Source organism: Podarcis bocagei (genome assembly GCF_964188305.1).
Source record: "Podarcis bocagei genome assembly, chromosome: 2".
In the NCBI taxonomy this organism is placed as follows: domain Eukaryota; kingdom Metazoa; phylum Chordata; class Lepidosauria; order Squamata; family Lacertidae; genus Podarcis; species Podarcis bocagei.
This window is the reverse complement of record NC_138126.1, coordinates 7,966,755-7,990,871: the sequence shown is the minus strand read 5'-3', so window position 1 is coordinate 7,990,871 and position 24,117 is coordinate 7,966,755. Positions and strand designations below refer to the sequence as shown.

Genomic DNA, 24,117 nt, shown 5'->3' with positions numbered 1-24,117 from the left:
CCAAAAATGTATTTGCCTGGCTTGCATATTTGTCTCAATAAAAGAGGCTCCACAGGAATGGTGGTAGCTTGCTTGCTTCAGACCACCTGTGCGCAGCTCACATCATGATCAACACCTGTCTTGGGCCTTCACTTCACAACACGATGCCCATGTTCATATGCAATAGTCCATCTTTATAGAACTCCTTTAAGAATTTAAGAATTCTTCGTCAGTGAAACAGTAGTCAATATCCGGAATCACTGTTCAGTGTTGGACATCCTATTTGCTGAATACACAAAGCTTCACAGCTCGTTTTTCATCGTACAAAGTTTGGTACCTCGCTTCATTTAAAGATTTTCAGAGACTTTGAGACTAAAGATTTCATTTTGTCCTTGTTATGGTTTAAAGGAATTCTATAAAGATTGTCTATTGCGTATGTACATGGTCAGCGTGTTGCCTAGATATTGCTGACGTTCTCTTTGCAACACAGGGGTTTGGTTACTTAGAAATGTACTAATAAGGCAGATATATGAATAGTGAGTGGAGCTGGACAGAAACATTTGGACATGAAATATGCGTAAAAATAAAAACTTGACCTGTTCAAGTAATGGCACAATGGGTCATTGTATCTCTCTGTTAACCAGAAGGCGGGTGGTTTAAACTCTCCCGGGGGGACGGCTGTGGGCAGGATTCCTGCATCGCAGGGGGTCAGAGTAAATGACCCACTGGACCCCTTCCAATTCCACAGCTCTATAATTCTAATCAAGCATACAGAAAAGAAAACAACAACAGAATCTTAAATCTCAAGGGAAGCCACATGAACTTGTCTATAAATCGTAAAACGATACCTGGGGCTCCTTTGGAATTCCCACATCTTGGTGCTTATTCTCTTCTCCCTTCCCCTCTGCTAAGTGAGCACTTTGTGAGGTGGGGGAGCAGACACACACACACACACACACACACACACACACACACACAGCCAGGCTCAGTGAGGAGGGGGCATCCTGTATGGGAGGGATTATTTGGGTTGCTACAGTGCCAGAGATGCTCTGTCATCTTGCCTGAATGTGCACCGGATCAGGGTTTGGGTCTGTGAAACCCACTGCCTCTCGTCTCCAGTCCTCTGAGTCCTCTGAGTCCTTCAGACTCAGGTCTTGCAGTTCTCATTTGCCTTCCTTGCAGGGACGAGTCTCTGTCTACCCAGAATCCTCCAGTGCTTCTTGCAAAGCCTCCTACCATTTGGTCCATGCGGTGGTCTCACTCTGAAGGACTTGAGACCTTTGCAAGATGTCGTCATCACTTCCTCCTTACTCAAGTATCTAGTCCTTTCTCTTCCTTCTTTGCAGGCACCGGTCCTGGTCTCCATTCAGAATCCTCCAGTGCTTCTTGCATAGCTTTCTCCAGTTCCAGGCATGTGCAAAGGGCTTTTTCTCCCGCCAGAACTCACCGGAACTTGGGTGGGTGACATTGCTATTCTAAGAGAACAAGGGAGGCATTCGTGGTGAGTTCTGGCGCTTCTTTTTCTAGAAAAATAGCACTGCGTGTGACAACAACAACAAAACATCAAATTATTATTATTATTATTAATAATAATACCATGCCCATCTGGCTGGGTTTCCCCAGCCACTCTGGTTGGCTCCCAAAATAATAATAATAATAATAATAATAATAATAATAATAATAATAATAATTTATTATTTATACCCTGCCCATCTGGCTGGGTTTCCCCAGTCACTCTGGGTAACTTCCAACAGAATATTAAAATACAATAACCTATTAAACATTAAAAGCTTCCCTACAGGGCTTCCTTCAGATGTCTTCTAAAAGTCTGGTAGTTGTTGTTCTCTTTGACATCTGATGGGAGGGCGTTCCACAGAGCGGGTGCCACTACCGAGAAGGCCCTCTGCCTGGTTCCCTGTAACTTGGCTTCTCGCAGTGAGGGAACCGCCAGAAGACCCTCGGCGCTGGACCTCAGTGTCCAGGCTGAACGATGGGGGTGGAGACGCTCCTTCAGGTATACTGGACCGAGGCCATTTAGGGCTTTAAAGGTCAGCACCAACACTTTGAATTGTGCTTGGAAACGTACTGGGAGCCATTGTAGGTCTTTCAAGACCAGTGTTATGTGGTCTCGGCTGCTTAAAAACAAGATAAAACATCAAACATTAAAAACTTCCCTAAACAGGGTTGCCTTCAGATGTCTTCTAAAAGTCAGGTAGTTGTTTATTTCCTTGACTTCTGATGGGAGGGCGTTCCACAGGGTGGGCACTACTACCTAGAAGGCCCTCTGCCTGGTTCCCTCACAGTGAGGAAACCACCAGAAGGCCCTTGGAGCTGGACCTCAGTATCTGGACTGAACGATGGGGGTGGAGACGCTCCTTCTGGTCTTGAGTCCTTTGCGCGATGTTGTTGTTGTCACCTCCTCCTTACCCAAGTTTCTAGTCCTCTTTGGGTTCTCATCTGCCTTCCTTGCAGGAACCGGTCCCAGTCTATACCCAGAATCCTCCTGTGCTTCTTGCAGACTCCTCTTCCTGAGAGGGGCGTGTGACACTTGCGCACCAGAGGACTCCACACTTTTTGCAAGGAGATGTCGTCGCCGTCTCCTCACCCCAAATTCAGGCCCTCCTTGCCTCCGGACAGAAACTGGCATCAGAGCAAGGAGATCATCAGGGTCCTGTTAGAGGCTGAGCTGGAGCAGAGGTCAAAGTTGGAAGAGCAAGACTCGGACGGCTCCAAAGAGAGAAGAAGCCCCCAAATCGTCCAGGAGGGAGGCAGCAGCCAGGAATGCTGGGAAAGAAGAGAGCAGAAGATCCTGGGCGAGGGCAACGCCAGCTCGGATGTACAACGCCAGCGTTTCAGGGCGTTCTGCTACCAGGAGGCCGAGGGGCCCCGAGAGGTTTGCGGCCGACTCCACAACCTCTGCTACCAGTGGCTGAAGCCAGACCGGCACACCAAGAAGCAGATCCTGGATTTAGTGATCTTGGAGCAGTTCCTGGCTGTCCTCCCCCCGGAGATGGAGAGCTGGGTCAGGGATTGTGGCCCAAAGTCCAGTTCCCAGGCGGTGGCCCTGGCCGAAGGTTTCCTCCTGAGCCGGGCAGAGCACAAGAAGCAGGAGGAGGAGCAGGTGAGAAAGTGTTCCATCCTAGTACTTCCAATGGGTTGAGAATGTGTGGGGACAGCCCCCTAAAAGGTCTCACCGGCCACCCACCTTTTCTCAGATGTTGCCCAAATAAGGGATTTATTGCTTGTCTCTTTAAAAGCATTTCTAGACCGATAGAAAAACCTCCAGGTGGCAACAGATCAACTTGAAAACGAAAAGAATTCAAACTGTTGATATCAGGCACTGTAAACTTCAGTGTCTGCTAAAAACAGTCTCATTTAGACATGCCTATGCAAATGTGTAGAAAATTGTGAACTGTATGAAAGTTCAAATAATAATAGACTAAGCGCATTTAAGGATGCAGGTGGCGCTGTGGTCTAAACCATTGAGCCTAGGGCTTGCTGATCAGAAGCTCGGCGGTTCGAATCCCCGCGATGGGGTGAGCTCCTGTCGCTCGGTCCCAGCTCCTGCCAACCTAGCAGTTCGAAAGCACGTCAAAGTGCAAGTACCGGTAGATAAATAGGTACCGCTCCGGCGGGAAGGTAAACGGCGTTTCCGTGCGCTGCTCTGGTTCACCAGAAGCGGCTTAGTCATGCTGGCCACATGACCTGGAAAAAAACTGCAGACAAACGTTGTCTCCCTCGGCCAATAAAACAAGATGAGCGTCGCAATCCCAAAGTCATTCGGGACTGGACTTAACTGTCAGGGGTCCTTTACCTTTTTAAGCGCATTTAAGCGCATTTGTCAAAGACACATTTGGGAGTGTGTTGCAAGGTTTGGAAGGTAGAATAAGTTTACATGGAAATCTGAATTCCTAGGCAATTTGGAAATGGTTTTGATGTAATATTTGCTGATTTGATTTAATGACACCCTTGTCCATCGGCTGTTCCATTTCTTCCCTTTTCCTACGACCTCTTTTCTCTCATATCCCTTCCTTCTGTTTCAGGCACAGATGACGTTTTCCAAAGCAGCCACAGATTCCCCAGAGGCAGAAGATGTTCCGTTGAACATCACAAAGCGGCCACTCTTCCGGGGGATCGTGCAGGAGGCCGAAGGGGGCACCTCCTCTCTGGGTAAGAAAAGGCCCTATTACAGCACGGGTCCCATCCGCACTAAACATTTAAAACAGCCCTGTAGCACTTTAAGCCATCATTCAGAGAACTTGAACCTGTGTTTGCCTATTTCTTCCTCCCTCCCAATCCACCTTCCTTTTGTGCTGTGTCTTTTGAGATTGTAAGCCTGGGTGCAAGGACTTCTCTCTTTTCTTTTTCTTAACGTGATCGGCAAGGGGCTCTGGAAGTCGTTGTAGGCCTGAGCTCGATTGACCAATGGTCTGACTCTGTATGAGGCAGCGTCCTATGTTCCTATGTGCATGCTTGATCTGCACATGTCGCACATGTGTGTTTATGCACATGCTCATACATTGACCACACCCACCATTGGCATGTGGGCCATCAGTGGTGGCCCTTGGGCCAAAGGAGGGCTAGCTAACCCTGCTATATCATCCGCCTTCTTTGTCTTCCTCGTAGGAAGTAGGGCAGCCCTCAGAGACAGCAAAATGGCCCTGAGGCGTCCCCCCATGCCTACTTCTCTTTGTGATGGACTGGAAGCAGCGTCCCTGCAGCCAGAACAGGTACAGAATAGAACTGTGGGTGCCTTTTCTCCTCTGCCCATCACTCTGGACCTGAAGATGGCAGCCATTTTCTTCTGTCAGAGCTGCTCACTAAGAAGGTTTTGAGTGCCGCTGATGATGCTTTGGGTCTTGCAGGAGATCCGCTAAGGCACCTCAGCTTTTCCTGTCTTCCTTTTTGTTGCTTTACCTGTGAGAAGTAAACATTTCCTCCTTCTTTCCTTCCTTCCTTCCTTCCTTCCTTCCTTCCTTCCTTCCTTCCTTCCTTCCTTCCAGGACCTCGTGACCTTTGAGGAGATGGCTGTACATTTCACAGCCTTCCACGGAGGCCGAGTGGGCTCAGCTGGACCAAGGCTGGAGGGGTCTGCACAGGGCAGCCATGGAGAACTGTGGAATTGTGGGAATCTGGCCTCTCTCGGTAAGTAAGCATATCAGGCAGAAATGCTACTACAGCTACTATGAGGTTAGCGTTTATTTATTTTGTTGTTTAGTCGTTTAGTCATGTCCGACTCTTCGTGACCCCATGGACCAGAGCACACCAGGCACTCCTGTCTTCCACTGCCTCCTGCAGTTTGGTCAAACTCATGCTGGTAGCTTCAAGAACACTGCCCAACCATCTTGTCCTCTGTCACCCCCTTCTCCTTGTGCCCTCCATCTTTCCCAAAATCAGGGTCTTTTCCAGGGAGTCTTCTCTTCTCATGAGGTGGCCAAAGTATTGGAGCCTCAGCTTCAGGATCTGTCCTTCCAGTGAGCACTCAGGGCTGATTTCCTTCAGAATGGAGAGGTTTGATCTTCTTGCAGTCCATGGGACTCTCAAGAGTCTCCTCCAGCACCAGAACTCAAAAGCATCCATTCTTCAGCGATCAGCCTTCTTTATGGTCCAGCTCTCACTTCCATACATCATTACTGGGAAAACCATGGCTTTAACTATACGGACCTTTATTTACATCCCACCTTTTTGCTGGACCCAGGACTCAAGGCAGCTTACATAAATTACAAGAAGTCAGATAAAAGGTGTGAAAAGTCAATCCTTAAAAATTAAATTACAATATAAACAATATAACTCCCCCCCAATCTATTAGAATATAGTGGTTTCTTGGTTGTCAAACTTAATCCATTCGACTCCCGGAACCGTTTGAAAACCAAGGCTTTGCTTCCGAGTGGCTGCAGGAGCTTCCTGCACTCAATTGGAAGCCGGGTCAGACATTGGCTTCTGAAAAAGTTCGCAAACTGGAACACTTGCTTCCAGGTTTGCAGCATTTGAGAGCTGATTTGTTTGGGAGTCAAGCCATTTGACAACCAAGGTACCAGTGTACAGATAATAAAGACGGAAAACTCTGATCCTAAGCCTCTGCTCCCTTGTGAGATATCTTTGGGAGGAAAAAAGGCTTGGGAGTAAACCATACAAATATCCTCAATGGAGTCCCTAAGAGGGTTGGATGGCAGCTTGTTTGCCTCCTTCCGGAAACTCCTGCAACCAAGCTTGTGCCAAATGTCTTGCTCTGCTTTCCTTCGGACCACATCAACGAGGACGATGGGGAGATCTTGTCAGTTAGTGGCCGAAAGGCTTCTCAGGAGAAAGAAATTTTCTCTGGCAGTGAAAGGAAAGCAGAGAAGGGCGGTAAAATACAAGGCAATGTGACCATTAGAAAAACTGCAGCGCAGATTCCTAAAAGTATTTCACCAACAATTACTGTGAAAAGGACAAAACCGTTCGTGAGTTTTAAAGGAAGGGGGGGGGTGATCAGTGAGGCGTCACATTCTTTGGTATGTATGTTCAAGACTTAATAACAATAGCAATTTCTTGTGTGACAACGGGTGGATTGTGATTTTAATTTTTATCTCCTTTTTATTGTGTGTCTATAGCTATACATATTTAATTATTGCAACATATACAGTGGTACCTCAGGTTACGTACGCTACAGGTTACATACGCCTCAGGTTACAGACTCTGCTAACCCAGAAATATTACCTTGGGTTAAGAACTTTGCTTCAGGATGAGAACAGAAATTGTGCTCTGGCGGCACAGCAGCAGCAGGAGGCCCCATTAGCTAAAGTGGTGCTTCAGGTTAAGAACAGTTTCAGGTTAAGTACGGACCTCCAGAACGAATTAAGTACTTAAGCCGAGGTACCAGTGTGTGTGTGTGTGTGTGTGTGTGTGTGTGTGTGTGTGTATAGATATATATATATGAATCACACTTTGATTTTTTAAATGAAATTGCTGTATTTGAAGTGTTTTTTTTAGAATAAATAAATAAATACATCATATGGGATAAGAATTACAAGCAGGCAGCACCAGAGGGATTTCTCTCCTCTTCGGCCAAGCAAAAATTAGAGCCAGTTCACAGTGGCCAGTCCTTTTTCTTCAAGCAGGCAGCATCTACATGAGGTCACAATGGGTAGTCTCCTTCCATCCAATCACATCAGCATGAGGTCACAATGACCTCTGATTAGCGGTTGCTGGGAATCACAAGTGGAGACACTGCTGCCACGCTTAGTCCTGCTTGTGTGCTTCCCAGAAGACACATCTGGCTGTCCAGTGTAACAGCTGGAGTAGATGGGCCCTTGGTGTGATCCGACACCTGCAAGGCTCTTCTGTTCCTACAAGTCATTTGTTTCTCTTGTTTTAAATAGGGCTTCCACTTCCCAGGCTGGACCATCTCTCCTGGCAGGGAGAAAGGGGCGACCCGTTTGCCGAAAGCTCTGAAGAGGAGAGATCAGCAGGTAGGCACTTAGGGGTGGGCCCCCATGTCAGGCATACCCGGCTATGTCTTCAACTAGCAACCATATTTTTTTCTTGCTGAATATCACCCAGTTATGATGCCCCTTTAATCGATGGATTGACAATACGACAGTACTTGCAACATGTGAACGGATTGCCAGACTTTGTCTGGACAAATATATTGATGTTTGGAACAAGTTTATACAGAATATAATAGGCTATTAATAAGGATAATAATATGACTTATATCTGTATGGAAATGTAACTGATATTACTTATTGTATGATATTGTACCTTTTGCACCTTTTTCCCTATTTCTTTCTTTTTCATTCTTTTATCCTCCTATTTCCTTATAAATGAAATTCTTCTTAAGAAAAAAGGAAAACAAAAACCACCCAGTTGTAAGCCCATGAACTTATCCACATTTAACTTGTGTACATTTGGCAAAAAAAATTAGGAAGGGGGCGACCCCACCTACTATTGAACCCAGTGTGTTTCGACCATACGTGGTTTTGGCTTTTAGGCACAATCCTGGGAATGTGACCCCCCCATAAGTTGCAGGTGCCCTGTATATCTGAGAAACAGCCAGGGAATAGTGCAAGGGATTCTCTCAACTGGGAAAGGAGTAGTTTGTATCTAAAGTGAGGAATGGCAGATCTTATTTCATAGCAGCCACCTGTACTCCATGAACCCAGTTAGGCTCGGCCCCAATTTGGCCCACAAGTCCATTCCCCACAAACCACATCCACCTGCCCCAGGGGTTGCCAATGTTTTTGGACTAGTGGTTGCATTTAAAATTTTGAAGGGGGTGCTGGGACTGCCAGTCACAAAATGGCTGCCATGGAGTGGGCATGGCCTAACACAAAATGCCCCTATTTTCCAGGGACGTCCGTGATTTAGAGAAGCCGTCCTGGTTTCTTATTTGATCCCAGAATGTCCCATTTTCCCTTAGGACGTCCCTATTTTCATTGGAGAAATGTTGAAGGGTATGGAGTTATCCGACCACTGAGCCATTTGAAGGCAATCCTGTATAGGGAAGGTTTTTTTTTAAAGGTTTGATTGCGTTTTTATATATGTTGGAAGCTGCCCAGAGGGCAACCCAGTCAGATGGACAGGGCATAAATAGTAAAATTTTATTTATGGAATGGGACGTCTCTATTTTGATCGGAGAAATGTTGGAGGTTATGGAATGGCTGCCATGGGGACCCAGGCATAACACAAAATCAGAGAGACAACCACCCCGGACAATGTTTATGCATACCATGGGAAGGCAGTTATCTCCTGCTGGTTATGGAGATTGTGTGCATACACACAAACTGTCTGATGATGCTCTTAATAACAACACAGAGCATTCTTCAATGCTCTAGTTATCTCCTGCTTGGTCTACTGCAATGCGCTCTACGTGGGGCTACCTTTGAAGGTGACCCAGAAACCACAACTAATCCAGAATGCAGTAGCTAGACTGGTGACAGCCGCCAAGACCATATAACACTGGTCCTGAAAGACCTACATTGGCTCCCAGCACATTTCCGAGCACAATTCAAAGTGTTGGTGTTGACCTTTTAAGCCCTAAATGGCCTTGGCCCAGTATACCTGAAGGAGTGTCTCCACCCCCATTGTTCTGCCCGGACACCTGAGGTCCAGCGCTGAGGGCCTTCTGGTGGTTCCCTCACTGCAAGAAGCTAAGCTACAGGGAACCAGGCAGAGGACCTTCCCGGTAGCGGCGCGGGCCCTGTGGAATGCCCTCCTACCAGATGTCAAAGAGAACAACAGCTACCAGACTTTTTGAAGGCAGCCCTGTTTAGGGAAGCCTTTAATGTTTGATGCATTACTGTATTTTAATCTTTGTTGGAAGATGCCCAGTGTGGCTGGGGAAGCCCAGCCAGCTGGGTGACATATTAATGGGTGACCCTCCCATCAGATGTCAAAGAGATAAACAACTACCTGACATTTAGAAGACATCTGAAGGCAGCCCTGTTCAGGGAAGTTTTTAATGTGTGACATTTTAATGTATTTTTAATCTTTGTTGGAAGCCTCCCAGAGTGGCTGGGAAACCCAGCCAGATAGATAGGGTACACATAATAAATTACTATTACTATTACCAGGAAACATATACAAGCTAGCCTCACCATTCATTTCACAGAAATCAATTAGAAGGCACCTGCCCATTTTGCCTTTTAATTGGGTTGGGTTGGTGACCCCCGACAGGCAGTGTGTTTGAATCCAAAGTGCTCCTGCAAATGGACTTCAAAGCGGCTCCCTGCAACATCCAATTAGTTGAACAATTTTGGCAAACCCCTTCGAAGTCGCAGCTCCTGGAATCAATCAGCTGATTGGTGCTCAGAGCAGACCGTCAAAGGAAGCTGCTCCAACTTCCACTCAGCTGTTTGGTGCTTACAGGGACCCCTTTTGAACTTTTTAAGCTGTCAGTCACCGGACACCATTATACCATTGGGTGATTGGCAAGTGGATGGAATTAAGCAGCCTGCCTAACACCCAGATTCAGTTTCCCACTCCTGCTTTAAAGACTATGTCACCACATTGCCCGAGCTTCCCCCGACTCCAGCCCCCAGAACAGGCTGCTATCCGCAAGCCTTGCGAGCCGGGCGGGAACTCCCGCTGGGCTCGCAAGGCTTGCGGACATCTGCGCGAAGCACGGGGCGCGCTCCAGGGTGTGCCCCATGCTTTGGGCTGCAGGATGCTGCCCGCAAGCCTTGCGAGCCCGGCGGAAACTCCCAAGGGTTGCGGATAGCTTCCTGAAGCCTGGAGAGCGAGAGGGGTCGGTGCGCACCGACGACTCTCACTCTCCAGGCTTCAGCGAAAGCCTGCATTCGCCCCATAGGACGCACACACATTTCCCCTTCATTTTTGGAGGGGGAAAAGTGCGTCCTATAGGGCGAAAAATACAGTACATTCATTTGGATAGTGAACCTGTGATCTTGCATGAGCAGAATAGCCAATGCGCCACACACCACCCCATTTGTCTTTTCCAAGGTTCGTCAGATCATAGAATCATAGAATCATAGAGTTGGAAGTGACCACAAGGGCCATCGAGTCCAACCCCCTGCCAAACAGGAAACACCATCAGAGCACTCCTGACATATGGTTGTCAAGCCTCTGCTTAAAGACCTCCAAAGAAAGAGACTCCACCACACTCCTTGGCAGCAAATTCCACTGTCGAACAGCTCTTACTGTCAGGAAGTTCTTCCTAATGTTTAGGTGGAATCTTCTTTCTTGTAGTTTGGATCCATTGCTCCGTGTCCGCTTCTCTGGAGCAGCAGAAAACAACCTTTCTCCCTCCTCTATGTGACATCCTTTTATATATTTGAACATGGCTATCATATCACTCCTTAACCTCCTCTTCTCCAGGCTAAACATGCCCAGCTCCCTTAGCCGTTCCTCATAAGGCATCGTTTCCAGGCCTTTGACCATTTTGGTTGCCCTCCTCTGGACACGTTCCAGTTTGTCAGTGTCCTTCTTGAGCTGTGGTGCCCAGAACTGGACACAGTACTCCAGGTGAGGTCTGACCAGAGCAGAATACAGAATACAGTGGCACTATTACTTCCCTTGATCTAGATGCTATACTCCTATTGATGCAGATCAATGTTTGTTCCATGATTCGTAGATCTCTTCCTCCCTGATCAGATTTCACCTTTGATTCCTTTAGATGACGACGGAGAAGGCAACAAAGAGTGTGAACGGCGTAGAATGAAAACAGAATTAAAACAGAAGTGGGGGAACAAATCCATTGTTTTTGAAGGGACTGACTTCCATGAAATCCCAATAGTAGAAGAACATTGTGAAGGAAACCAAAGAAAAATCCACAAGGAGAAACTGTTGAAATGCGCAGAGTGTGGGAAGCTTTTCAGCCAGCAGATATACCTTATTAAACACCAGAGAGCGCATGCTACAGATAAAACGTACAAATGCTTGGAGTGCGGGAAGCAGTTCCTTCGCAGCTCAGACCTTCATCTCCATCAAAGATTCCATGCAGGCAAAAAGCCTTATAAATGCTCAGAGTGTGGAAAGCGGTTCAGTCATAGCGTAAGTCTGAAATGGCACGAAAGTATTCACACGAGAGAAAAGCCCTATAAATGCTCGGAGTGTGGAAAGGGTTTTATTGACGGTAGAAACCTTAAAAGACATCAAAGAATCCACACAGGGGAGAAACCTTATAAGTGCTCAGTGTGTGGAAAGAGCTTCAGTCGCAGCCCTGAGCTTAAATCGCATCAAAGAATCCACACTGGGGAGAAGCCCTATACGTGCTCCGAGTGCGGGAAGAGGTTCAACCTGAGTTCAAACCTTAGTAAACATCAAAGAATCCACACAGGAGAGAAGCCCTACACATGTTCAGCGTGTGGGAAGAGCTTCAGCCATAGCACGCATCTTAAAAGACATGAAAGAATCCACACCGGGGAGAAGCCCTATAAATGTTCCGAGTGTGGGAAGAGCTTCAGTCAAAACATAATTCTTAAATCGCACCAGAGAATTCACACGGGGGAGAAGCCAGATAAATGCTCCGAGTGCGGGAAGTGTTTCAGCAATAGTGGGAACCTTAAAATACACCAGAAAATCCACACAGGGGAGAAGCCCTATAAATGCTCCGAGTGCGGGAAGTGTTTCAGCCAAAGCATAATCCTTAAATCGCATCAAAGAACTCACACGGGAGAGAAGCCCTTTATATGCTCTGGGTGTGGAAAGAGTTTTGGCGATAGCAGAAGCCTCAAAGTCCATCAAAGAGTCCACACCCAGGAGAAGCCCTATAAATGCTCCGAGTGCGGCAAGACTTTCAGCGTCGGCAGAAGCCTCAAAGTACACCAAAGAACCCACACGCAGGAGAAACCCTATAAATGCCTCGAGTGTGGGAAAAGCTTCAGTGACAGCAGAATCCTCAAAGTGCATCAAAGGATCCACACGGGGGAGAAGCCCTACAACTGCTCAGAGTGCGGGAAGAGCTTCAACCAGAGCACACACCTTAAGAGACATCAGAGAACCCACACAGAGGAGAAGCCCTACAAGTGCTTGGAGTGCGGGAAAAGCTTCAACCAGAGCACGCACCTCAACACACACAGAAGAATCCACGTGAGAAACACTCAGGGGGCGGAATGACCTTCCGCCAGAGAAGACGCTTTCCACTGTGTCAAACAGGGTGGAATCCTGCAAATCCTAGTGATGATTGGAATGTGGGAAGTTCTTGAGATGGAACGTAAGCTTCCGACTTCCAAGATGCCAACCCAAGGGAAAGCATAGGAATAATTAGAGTAGAGAATCACTTGACCAATCCAATCTTAATAAGCAGCTGTAGCAGGGCTCAGAATGGGCAGTTCCTAGTGACTACATGAGTCCAGGATAGATGCATGCCTAGCCTTGTTAGGATTCCTGCTCTGTATTTGCAGTCATGAGATTGTTGTCTATCACATGGCGGTGTATGTTTTCATTCCAGAGTGTGGGAAGTGACGGAGACAGGATGTTTTGGTATTGTATTTTTGTAGGCCTAATGTTATGCTTAGCCTCTGTCCGGAAATTCTGCGTTGACAGCATTTAAAAAAATTCTCCCCTTGCTGTAACCTTGGACAATCATGTTTAATTAAACAATGTGATATTGGCTGCCTGTTCAGTCTACATTTTATTCCTGCACTGCAGGGGGTCAGGCTAGATGATCCTTGAGGTCCCTCCCAGCTCTACAGTTTTATGATTCTATGAAGATGTTCTCAGATCCTCCTGGCCTTTGGCTGCAAGGTCCCCTGTGATCACTGGTTCACTGGCAAGCTGTCTTTGATTCTAGCAGCCTCTATAAAATCAACCAAGAAGAGGCTCCTAGCAGGCCGGTCACCAGCCATGATTGAAGGTTGACCCCTCTGCCTAAAAGTATCCGTCTTTGCTTGTTTAAAGAATGTAAGAGGCCAGGTCAGGCCAACACATGTCTTGTCCATCATTCTGTCACTACTTTTTACTGTTTGGAATTTCTGTTCGTTCTTTCTTATGTCCCCTCTGATAACTGATAGTTCTGGGGCACACACACAGGAATGTTTCTCCTTTCTCACGAGTAGAACAAACATGTAGCCAATGTATATGCAGGTAATCGGAAGTCCCTCATTACTGCAATGCTTCCTCTTTGGATTTCATTCTTAAGCTCAAGAACACTGAGCATTTATTTATTTTTGGTCAGAACGATAGCATGTGCCAAGGACTAATTTTTTGAGTGGAATATGCATGGTGGCTAAGTGGCGATTTAACTTGCACACTGTTTTTGAAAAACTGAACTCGTTTAAACTGGTTTTGAACTGAAAATCAAAACTTTCAGCCGAATCCATAGTTTATATGCCACTCTTCCTCCACCCCATTCCTAAACCTGAATTGAGATGCACTTACCTTGTTGATTCCAAGTTGCCTCTCCCGTTAGCTTGGTCTGTGCTACGTGAAAACATGTATCAATGGGTTTCTTTTCCTTTCCTTCCCCCTGCTCTCTAAAATCGGGATTTAATCTCACTGTCTGGTTACACTGTGGCTCAAGATATTCCTGCCATGGTAGAGCTGAAAACTAGGTTTCTACAGTCGTATTGCCTTTAGCTCTTGAGCTCTGACCAATTTTCTTAAAAAAATATTTACAGGATTAGCTCCTAGCACACAGTGCCTTTAGTGTGCTCTCATTACAGTTTAAGCTGATGCAATGAATAAACAAGCAAATAAATGGGGTTGCTGGCATCCGTCTGTCTCGGGAGACCGTGGAGGGGTGCATCTTTGAGGGTGAAGTCAAACTGTTGGAAGGTTGCAGTGCCTGCTGTGGCTGTAGAGAACGATATGGGAGGGACATGTTTTGCTGCAGGTGGGGGCATTTCGTTGTGCTACTGCAGATGCCCCAAGACATTACTTCTCTCTGTGCTTTTCCCAGCTATCATTCCTCCCGTGGTCAACTGTCTCCAGGAATTGTGGTTGGCTGCAAGGGATTCCCACATGGTGGGTTTTATGTTGCCAGTCTTAATAATAATAATAATAATAATAATAATATTTCCCCAGCCATTCTGGGTGGCTCCCAACAGAATATTAAAAACATGATAAAACATCAAACATTAAAAACTTCTCTAAACAGGGCTGCCTTCACATCTCTTCTAAAAGTCGAATAGTTGTTTATTTCCTTGACATCTGATGGAAGGGCGTTCCACAGAGTGGGCGCCACTACCGAGAAGACCCTCTGTCTGGTTCCCTGGTTCTCAAAATGAGGGAACTGCCAGAAAGCCCTCGGCGCTGGATCTCAGTGTCCGGGCTGAACGATGGGGGTGGAGACGCTCCTTGAGGTATACAGGACCGAGGCCATTTAGGGCTTTAAAGGTCTGCAGGTGGTAAACATCACATGTGGCCCATGCATGCAAAAATTCTCGCATCTGCACCTTTGCACATGTATGCGTGGGTCCTTGTATTTTACCTATCATATTTATATCCCTGCTCCCCCCATGCGCTCAAGGTGTCACACATGGTCCTCCCCCTCCTCATTCAACCCCAACAACCACCCCTACCAGGTAGGCCAGGCTGAGAAGCAGCGACTGGCCTCCAAGGTCGCCCAGCAAACTTCCTCAAGATCCAGTAGGGATTCTAAACCTGAGCATCACACAGCACCAACCCCACCCCCCAAAAAAGCAGTTGGGTGTCCCTGCAAAGTTGACTATGGCACAGTGCAAGAGGCGCTCCTGGCCTGGGATTTTGATTTATGCCCCCCTAGGAGCTGGGTAGAGATAGATAGATAATTTATTACGCTCGGAGACCAGCTTATAAAACACACTTGGGGGTACAATCCCAGAAAGAAAACCAACATTTAAAACAATGTACAACAATAAATTTAAAATTTATAAATGCCATAAGCGTATAGACACTTAAAACTTTAAGATAAGCTACCGCAGAGAGATGACCCAGAGCCACCCATGGAAGCGAGTGTGGGGATTTTCTTCATGAACTAGTTTGAGTCGGGGGATGGTCTGCGCCCACAGATCTGTACACAGAATCTGGCGACCATCCGGGTCATCTTATGATCTTTGCCTAACAGGAAAAAGGCAAATTTTTGCTTTTCCGGGAGGTCAGCGAGCCTCGCCAGCAGGGGATCAGTGGTCTCACTACGTTCCTCTTCATAAAAGAACCAGTGCTCTGGGCTTCCTCTCTCCCCCAATGAACAGGTGCAAAGTCTCTGAGCATATGGGACCTTCTTAAAGGATCCTTCCAGGACCGGCGAGGGCAGAGCTGAGCTTCTGGGGGAGCTGGGTATGTTTAGCCTGGAAAAGAGGAGACTGAGAGGAGATTGGATAGCCACCTCCAAATATCTCAAGGGCTGTCACGTGGAAGAAGGAGCGTGCTTGTTTTCTCCTGCTTCAGAGGGTAGCACTCGAACCCACAGCTTCAAGCTACAAGAAAAGAGATTCCGATTCAACATCAGGAAAAAAGCTTTCTTAGCAGCCGAAACGGATTCCCAAGAGAGGTGGCGGACTCTCCTTCCTTGGAGGTTTTTACACAGAGGTTGGACGCCCGTCCATCATGGATGCTTTAGCTGAGATTCCTGCATTGCAGAGGGTTGGACTAGATGGCTCTTGGGGTCCCAACTCTATTCTTTGACCTCAGGAATTCCCAGATTAACAGCCCGAAGGGGGACGTTTCTCCCCACGATGGGTGTCCTGCAGGAACCCTGGCCAGCTGCGAAGGACCATTTGACCAGGGTGGGTGGGATGGTGGGGGGAGAGAGACCCCCCCAGCTGCTCCTCACCTGCCTGCCTTTTACACTCTCCCTTTACTAGCTGGGCGGGGGGTTTCCCCCTGCAAAAGCCCACTGCCCAGACTTGCACTGTCCTTTTCTCCCTTCTACCCACGACCCCCGCCCCTCCCCCATTCTGCACCCTCCAAATGCTGCTGCTCCAAATACTGCCCACCCTCTTTAGGAGCCCCTCTAGCGAAAAAGGGAAAAGGCGGATCTACACGGATCCTCGAGAATTCATATGATTTTTTCATTCAAATTAAATAAAACCACCATGATACTGTAGACCAGTGTTTCCCAACCTTCTTTGGGCAAAGGCACACTTGTTTCATGAAAAAAATCTCGAGGCACACCACCATTACAGCCCCGTGACGTCAGCGCGCAGCGTCACGCCGGGAGGGACGCACGAAAGTGTAAGTTTCAATTTTTTCCCCTCCCCCTTGCCTTCCTTCTGTGCCAACCGCCAAAAAGCCAAGAATCGCGGGACCGCTGGCGGAGGGGGGGAGGGCGAGCGGAGGCAGCGGCGAGCCCCATTCCTCCCCATCTGCCCCATTCCGTGCAAGGAGCGCGAACCGGTGTGAGAAGGGGGTCAAACCTGCGGGTCAGCGCCGGGGAACCTCCAAGCTTTGGGGGTGGGGGGGCAGTGGCGTAGCGTGGGTTGTCAGCACCCGGGGCAAGGCAAGTAATTTGCGCCCCCTAACCCGTGGATTTTAGCACCCGAGTGCGAGCGCGCCCCCCCCCATGTTGCACCCGGTGCGGCCGGCACCCTTGGCACCCCCCACGCTACGCCACTGTTCCAACGCTCAGCTTCACTGGTTGCCCACGAGTTATATTGTACAGAGAGAGGGATAAAAACTTTCCTCTCTGTCCACTCTCTCCTTGCCATGCCTTAGTTTTGCAGGCTTCTCTCCTGTCGCCTCTTGCTTGCCTTTTCTCTAAACTAAAAACAAACCCAATGCTGCCGCCTTTCCTCAGGGCACCGGCTCCATCCCCTTGCTTAGATTCCCTCTACCAAAGCTGAAAGCAGCCTGAAGTTCCTCCTGATCGTGAATGGGAAACAGCTGGCAAAGCCGGCGGCCTGCCAGGGAAGGGATCTCTTCCTAACCTGCTCCACGGAGCCCGTTCCTTGCAAGCGCTCCGTGTCCCTCGGATGGCGAGCGCCTTTGGAAAAGCGGAGCAGGCGCTTGCCGGCGAGCAGCCCCCCCGCCCCTTCCCAAGCTAATCCTTTTAAAACCGAAAGCCCCTTAACCCGCTGGCGAGAGGCTTAGCCGGGCCTCGCCCGCCCACCGGCTTCCTCTCGGAGGTTTTTGGGGAGCGCAGGGCGCGGCGAGGCCCGGCGGCGCGTCGGGGTGCGGAGGCTGCCCATGCCGGCCAGGCGTCAGTGGCGGCGTCGGCGCTGCTGCAGCGGCTGCTCCTCCTGCAAGCAGTGAGTGGAGCGCAGCCGCAGCGGCGGCGGGGGGCACGCGCGCGCTAGGGCGCAAGGCTGGCGGTGGCTGCGGGGAGCCCGGCGGAGGAAGGAACTTGTCCCTTCCCTCTGGACTCGCGCCCCCCCAGATGTTGCGGCCGGTGCGGCCGGCACCCTTGGCACCCCCCACGCTACGCCACTGTGGGGGGGGGGAGGAGGCAGCAAAGCTAGGCAGGAAGGAGAGCGCGGCTTGGCTGGGTGAGCTTTGGCAGGGGCAGGGAATGAGAGCCGCGAGGCGGGCACTGCGGACGGAGGCGCTGCCCGCCGAGCTCGCAGGCAGCCAGGCAGGCAGATGGCGAGAGCCCCGCGCTGGGCGGCCTCTCCTCGCCGCCGCCCCGCCTCTCGCCGCCCGACTCGCCCGCCTCCCTCCAGGCAACATCTCGCGGCACACTAGTGTGATCCACTAGATCAGCCCAAAGTCACCATCAGATCAAAGATCATGGCCATGGGCACAGCATCCACCACAAAAATCACGGATCCACGGCTTCCTGGCGAAACTGTGACCCAAAAACGTGGTTTTGAAGCACGGATCCTCATGGGTCCTCATGCTTTTTGCATTGGGCCAACCCAAACTCACCGTCAAATCACACATCATGTCCAGGGGCAGCGCCTGCACCACAGAAAACTCGGATCCACGGCTTCCTGGCCACTCCAAGGCCCAAAAACGTGGTTCCGAAGCACGGATCCTCATGGATCCTCACGCTTTTTGCATTGGGCCACCCCAAACTCACCATCAAATCACACATCATGTCCAGGGGCACAGCCTGCACCCCAAAAACTCGGATCCACTGCTTCCTGGCCACTCCATGGCCCAAAAACGTGGTTTTGAAGCACGGATCCGCATTCTTCTTGCATTGGGTGTACCGCCATTGCCTCTGCAGAGATCTAGGGCCAGGGCCTTTTCAGTACTGGCCCCGACTTGGTGGGACGCTCTGTCACAAGAGACTAGGGCCCTGCAGGACTTGACATCTTTCCGCAGGGCCTGCAAGACAGAGCTGTTTCACCTGGCCTTTGATTTGGACTCAGTCTGACCCTTATGTTTTCCCTCCCCTTATGGTTTTGATCTATGGGCTACTTTTAAAATGAGGCTGCATTTTAAATTGCGTTTTAACCTGTATTTTAAATTGGGTGTTCCCACCCATTATGCTTTTATTGTAATTTTACTGGTGTTAGCTGCCCTGAGACCGGCTCTGGCCGGGGAAGGCGGGGTATAAATAAAAATTATTGTTGTTGTGGTTGTTGTTGTTGTCTTTGGAGGGAGTAGGAGTGAGTGTGCGGGTGGTGGGTGGGTGGGTGTAAGGGGAGAATTGAGCAGAGTTGCTGAGCTTTTTGTGGTGAGGATTGCCCTTAGGTTTAGCTTTTGGGGGGATGATTTCGCAATCTACCAGGATCAACCAGGGATCTACAGGTAGATTGTGATCTACTGGTTGGGCATGCCTGGACTATATAACTTTGAAAGCTATACACAAGCTGAATAATGAAATGAATGGACATTGCTGGAAATGCCATAGACCTCAAGGGACCTTCTTCCATTTGTGTTGGACGTGTGAAAAGACCAAAAAGTTTTGGAGGAAAGTTCATTTCAAAATGCAAAAGATGTGAAAAACTAAATTTGCATTGGATCCCAAAAGTATGCTGTTGGGAATGACTCCTTCAGCTGTTGTGAAATTGTCAGTGGAACTACTTATATGACCACAGCAGTCATTGGTGTTGGCTAACATGGAAATCTGACATGCGTCCTCAGATAGATGCATGGAAAGAAAAACTATCAGAATATGCAGTAATGGCAAAACTCACCAATTTAGTAAATAATAGACCCATGGAAGAACATCAAATAAACTTGGAATCTTTATAATTTGTATACAGCTTAACAGAACTGTAAGAAAATGGATTTGTATAATAGACCTTAGGTTGCAAATATGTTTCCTGTTTAAAAATAGAAGTTTTGTGTGTATATGATAAAGAAATAAATATATTGTAAAAGAAATCTTGTCTGTCCGATTTAGAAATGAAATCATATTTTTAAATAATTTTTTGCTTTAGACTGTTGTAAATAATACTAATAAACCTTTATTGCTACTACACCACCTATGTGCAGTGAAATTAAACGAGCCCCTTACCTCCCCCCACCCTCCACCAACCAGTCACCCATAGATGAAGATAATAAGAACATTTACAAGTCCATAGCCCCTTGGGGGGTGTCAGTCACAGTTATTTGTTTGGTCAAGGGTAGAATCCATCTCCAAGTAGTCAAGGAGGAGCAGTCTGGCACTTGCGTGTGATCTTATCTTCAGGAAGGGGAGATTGCTGAGAACATGATTTCTTGCATAAAGGATTATGTCTGCCAGTCACATGTTCCATACCTCCCTCCTTTGGCAGCCCTCCTCCTGTCAATCAAAAGCGGAAACGTGCAGAGGCATGGTGTGGTTTATTTTATATGAATATTTGAAAACACTATGGTGTCCTGTGTAGCAAGAAAAACACTTCCACTCAAAAGCGAAAACAGTTAATCAAATCAGACATGGCCTATTGATTTGAATACATTGTAACAATTTGGTCAGGCCATGGAAAAACATTTAGGTGGGTGGGTGGGAGGGTGGGTGATGTTTGTGCCATGTTCATTGTAAGTGTGTACTCATGGGGTGGGGTGCTCCAGCCCCCCCCCCCACGATTAAAGCCTGACATTCCTGTAAGCATGTATATGACCCACCACAGAATGAACCACAAAAACCACAGAGCACAGCCAAGGAACAAACAATATATTAAATACTTTGATCCTTAAGGAATCATCATGATTGTTAAATGGACTCCACCAAATTAGATCACATCAATGTCCGAAATAAAATCTCTATCTGAAATGGTTCTGCATTAGCAAGAACACTGTATTAAAGTGACATTCATATCCATAGCTTCCACTGTAAAGAACTGAACCTGGAATTTTTTGATGCTGCCAACCTTGAAGAATTTCTAAGGCAGAGATGATGATGATATTAATTGTGAATGTAAAATATCAAAGCAACTAAATAGAGACTGCCAAAGTAACCATGAAAAGCAATAATATATCTTGCATCAAAAGGTTTTGCAACAAAAGTTGTTGTTTTTTTTGGGGGGGGGGGGTAGAAATTATAAAAGGAGGTTTAACTTCAAGTTTTCTTGCCAACAGATTTTGTCAGTGCAAACTTGGAAATCAGGGGTCTCCAATGTGGTGCCCATGGGCACCGGGCTGCCTGCTGACAACTTTCCTGGAGTCCACCATGTGTTTTCAGAAAGTGGGCAGGATCAGTGGTGAATTGTGCCCAGCATTACTTCAGATTGGTCATACCATATTTGATTGGCTGCAGGGGCATACTAAGTGTGGTCCCTGCCCCGGGGGCCACCACAAGATGGCCCGCTGCCTCCCCCCAGCTGTAGAGCCGCCATGGGCACGCGGTCAGTACAGTTGCCATGTGTGCAAGCAAACAATTCTTTGGTATCGGCTATTTCATGTGTACTTACCTGAAACCGTTAGATAGAGTGAACACAATAAAAAGCATTCCTGGCCCTTTAAATAAAGGCAGCCAGAGAATAAGGAGAAAACTACACTATCACATCTAGTGAATGAATAGACTTGGTGCTTTGAATTGTCTATTTAAATAACCTATCAAGCTCCAACCAATGAATGTTACCAAACGGGACCAACTAGAGTATGTAGCACTGGTACTGCAGCCAAATGTTATGTATCCACTTCAGTAACAGCCTGAAGTATCTGAAGAAGTGTGCATGCACATGACAGCTCTTACCAATAACAAAATTACTTGGTCTCCAAGGTGCTGCTGGAAGGAAAAAATGTTTTATTTTGTTTCAACTACGGGAGACCAACACGGCTACCTACTTGTAACAAGCCACTATGAATGCATGTATCCTCCCATGGCCCTTGTGGTCTCTTCCAACTCTATGATTCTATGATTCTATGATTCTAGAATGTTACAGTGTGAAGGTTCATGTATAAGTCACTGTATATCAAAAAAATGTACAAGAAACTTTAGGAATTCACTAGAAAACAGCTGTTCTTTCCATGAGTTCTGTACAGGGAAAGGTAGGCCTACCAGGAAGCATAGAGTCAGTAGGCAAATGGCCTCACCTGCAGGGGTAACACCTAACCCAAGTGCCAGACAGATCACAAAGATGGGCAACCTTGAAGTGGATTTGGACTCCAAGGGACAAAAGAATTGTGAGGAACTTGACCAGGGGGGTCAGGAACTGTAAATAGTTTTAATGTCTTGAATTAACGGGTGTCAGGAGATGGGAAAAGGGTGAGAAAAGACAGCTATCTGATACCCAGGTACTGCCCCATAACACCCCTTGTGTGATGCATCAGTGATGTAGCAATGATGAAATATTGGAGGTGGGGCAGGGAATTTGGGAAACTAATAAAAGTGGGGGGCACCTTCTGTTAAAGGTATGACTCATCTCGCTGCCAGAGGAGAGCGGACCCTGCTATAGCAGTTGCTTTTACAATAAAGGTCAGGACTTCTTCTCTTTACCTAGCGGGCTCACAGAGTCCCCCAAGGACCTGGAGCTGCGTGTTTTTAAAAATATTTTTTGCAACAAGCTTTCACAATTTTGTAGAGTGGAGGGCTTTTCACAATGATCTTATACTGCAGGAAAGCCACTCCTTTTACAGTGGAAGAAGCTATTGATATTCTATCTCATCCTGATTATCAGAAGATTGTAAATGATCCACCATGCAAGCCTAGTGGTGGTGATGTCTTTCTGTATTCATTCAAAGGTTCTCCTGAGAAAAAAAATGATTGGCGCTGTGATCAATATTGTTGGATCAACTGTGGTGTCCGACTATGGCCCAAAATTAATCCGAAGCTGAGAAAATTTTACCATAAAATCAAAACTTGTTCAAGTACAGGCAACTTTATAAGGCACAGTTATACACTGCTAGAGCCTTCTTGTGAAATGGTTCTGATTCACTATATTGGAAATGAGAGAGAATTCCATGCACTTCCTCATGGGAACAGAAAGAGAAATTTGCTAAGAGCACATGTGCGGAAAATGCCTTCAGTAATAGGAAAGATTTCAGATGCAAGTGCTAAGCCTCCAAAAATCTATAAAGACCTTTGTAATGACCCTGTAACCAGCTCTGCTCATATACCTGTAGCTCAGCCACGAAACCTGGACCAGGTAAGAAACAAACTTCTTTAAAAAAATAAATAAATTAATTTTTGCATGTATACTTCTTCTAACAATATATCTTTAACGATTTTTCATATTTCCACCCTCTTTCCCTGGACTTTCCTCATACGCCTATTTTGTTTTATTTCCATATTGTTCGCTCTGCATGTTGTTTCCCCAAAATTTCCCAGAATGCATATTATCTAACTTTTCGCTGCATACAATTGTGATTATTGCCACTGTTGCTGCATACATAAATAATTTCCGATTTTCTTTTTTTATATCTTGATCTACAATTTATAGGAGTAATTCTTCTGGTTTCTTAGCAAAAGTCTTTTTAAACATTTTATTCCAAATTCATTATATATCAGACAAGGTTGCTTATTATCGCTATTGACTGAATTAAAAATAACATCTTTGATAGTGCATTTATCTTTATTGCTGCTATCCTTCCCATCAAGGAGAGCTTCATTCTCTTCCAAATTTCCAAATCTATCTTCACCTCATTCCAAACTTTCTCATAGTTGTCTTTATATAAATTTAATTTTTTATTATCAAGCCAAATTCCTAAATATTTTGACTTTTTTATGAATTTCTACTTCTGTAATCTCCTATGGCTCCTACAGTGATCCAAGCGATGGTCACCTCCAGGCTTGACCACTGTAATTTGCTCTAGGCTACTCTTGAAACTGTCCCACAAACTCCAGCGGGTGCAGAATGCTGAAGCGAGGCTCCTTACGGGGTCCCTGCCATGGCAGCATATTAACCCAGTGCTTTACCAGTTGCACTGGCTCCCGGTGGAGTATAGGGTCAGGTTCAAGGTGCTGGTCTGAACCTTTAAATCCCTTTGTGGCTTAGGGCCCTCCTATCTAGGGGACCGCCTCTCCTGGTCTGCCCCGCAGAGGACCTTAAGGTCCATGAATAATCATAGTTTGGGCCCTAAGGAAGTCAGACTATCCTCCACCAGGGCCAGGGCCTTCTCAGTGATGGCTCCAACCTGGTGGAATGCTCTGTCCCATGAGACTAGGGCCCTGCAGGATTTAACCTCTTTCCATCGGGCCTGTAAGACAGAGCTATTCCACCTGGCCTTTAATTTGAATTCAGCCTGATCTTTCATTTCCCTTCCCTTCTCTTCCCTCCCCCTCCCCTTTTATGAAGACCACCCGCTCTGAGACCCCACAGCTAATTCTCCCCTGGTCTCCTCGCTGGCCCAAGTAGGACCAATTCAGCCAGCTAGCCCTGGGGATTATCTAATTGATTTTTGAATGTGATTGTTATTCATGTGTTTATACTGTATTTTATGCTGCTTTTATAATTGTTTTAAATT

At 47.2% G+C, this 24,117-nt stretch overlaps 1 protein-coding gene across 2 annotated transcripts; it reads left to right on the top strand.

Annotated features, from left to right (window-relative positions):
• The first annotated feature begins 1,005 nt into the window (after window positions 1-1,005).
• Window positions 1,006-13,035, top strand: LOC308581437 (uncharacterized protein). Of its 2 annotated transcripts, none has more exons than XM_081183809.1 (7): window positions 1,006-1,480; window positions 2,498-3,100; window positions 4,029-4,149; window positions 4,606-4,709; window positions 4,983-5,124; window positions 7,341-7,430; window positions 11,096-13,035. In XM_081183809.1, exons 2-7 carry the CDS (start codon window positions 2,564-2,566, stop codon window positions 12,535-12,537), a joined length of 2,436 nt encoding a protein of 811 aa, XP_081039935.1. In that variant the 5' UTR covers window positions 1,006-1,480; window positions 2,498-2,563; the 3' UTR covers window positions 12,538-13,035. The 2 variants fall into 2 exon arrangements, with proteins under 2 accessions (XP_081039935.1, XP_081039934.1); XM_081183808.1 differs by having other exon boundaries at window positions 1,008-1,480; window positions 4,023-4,149.
• Window positions 13,036-24,117: the final 11,082 nt, after the last annotated feature.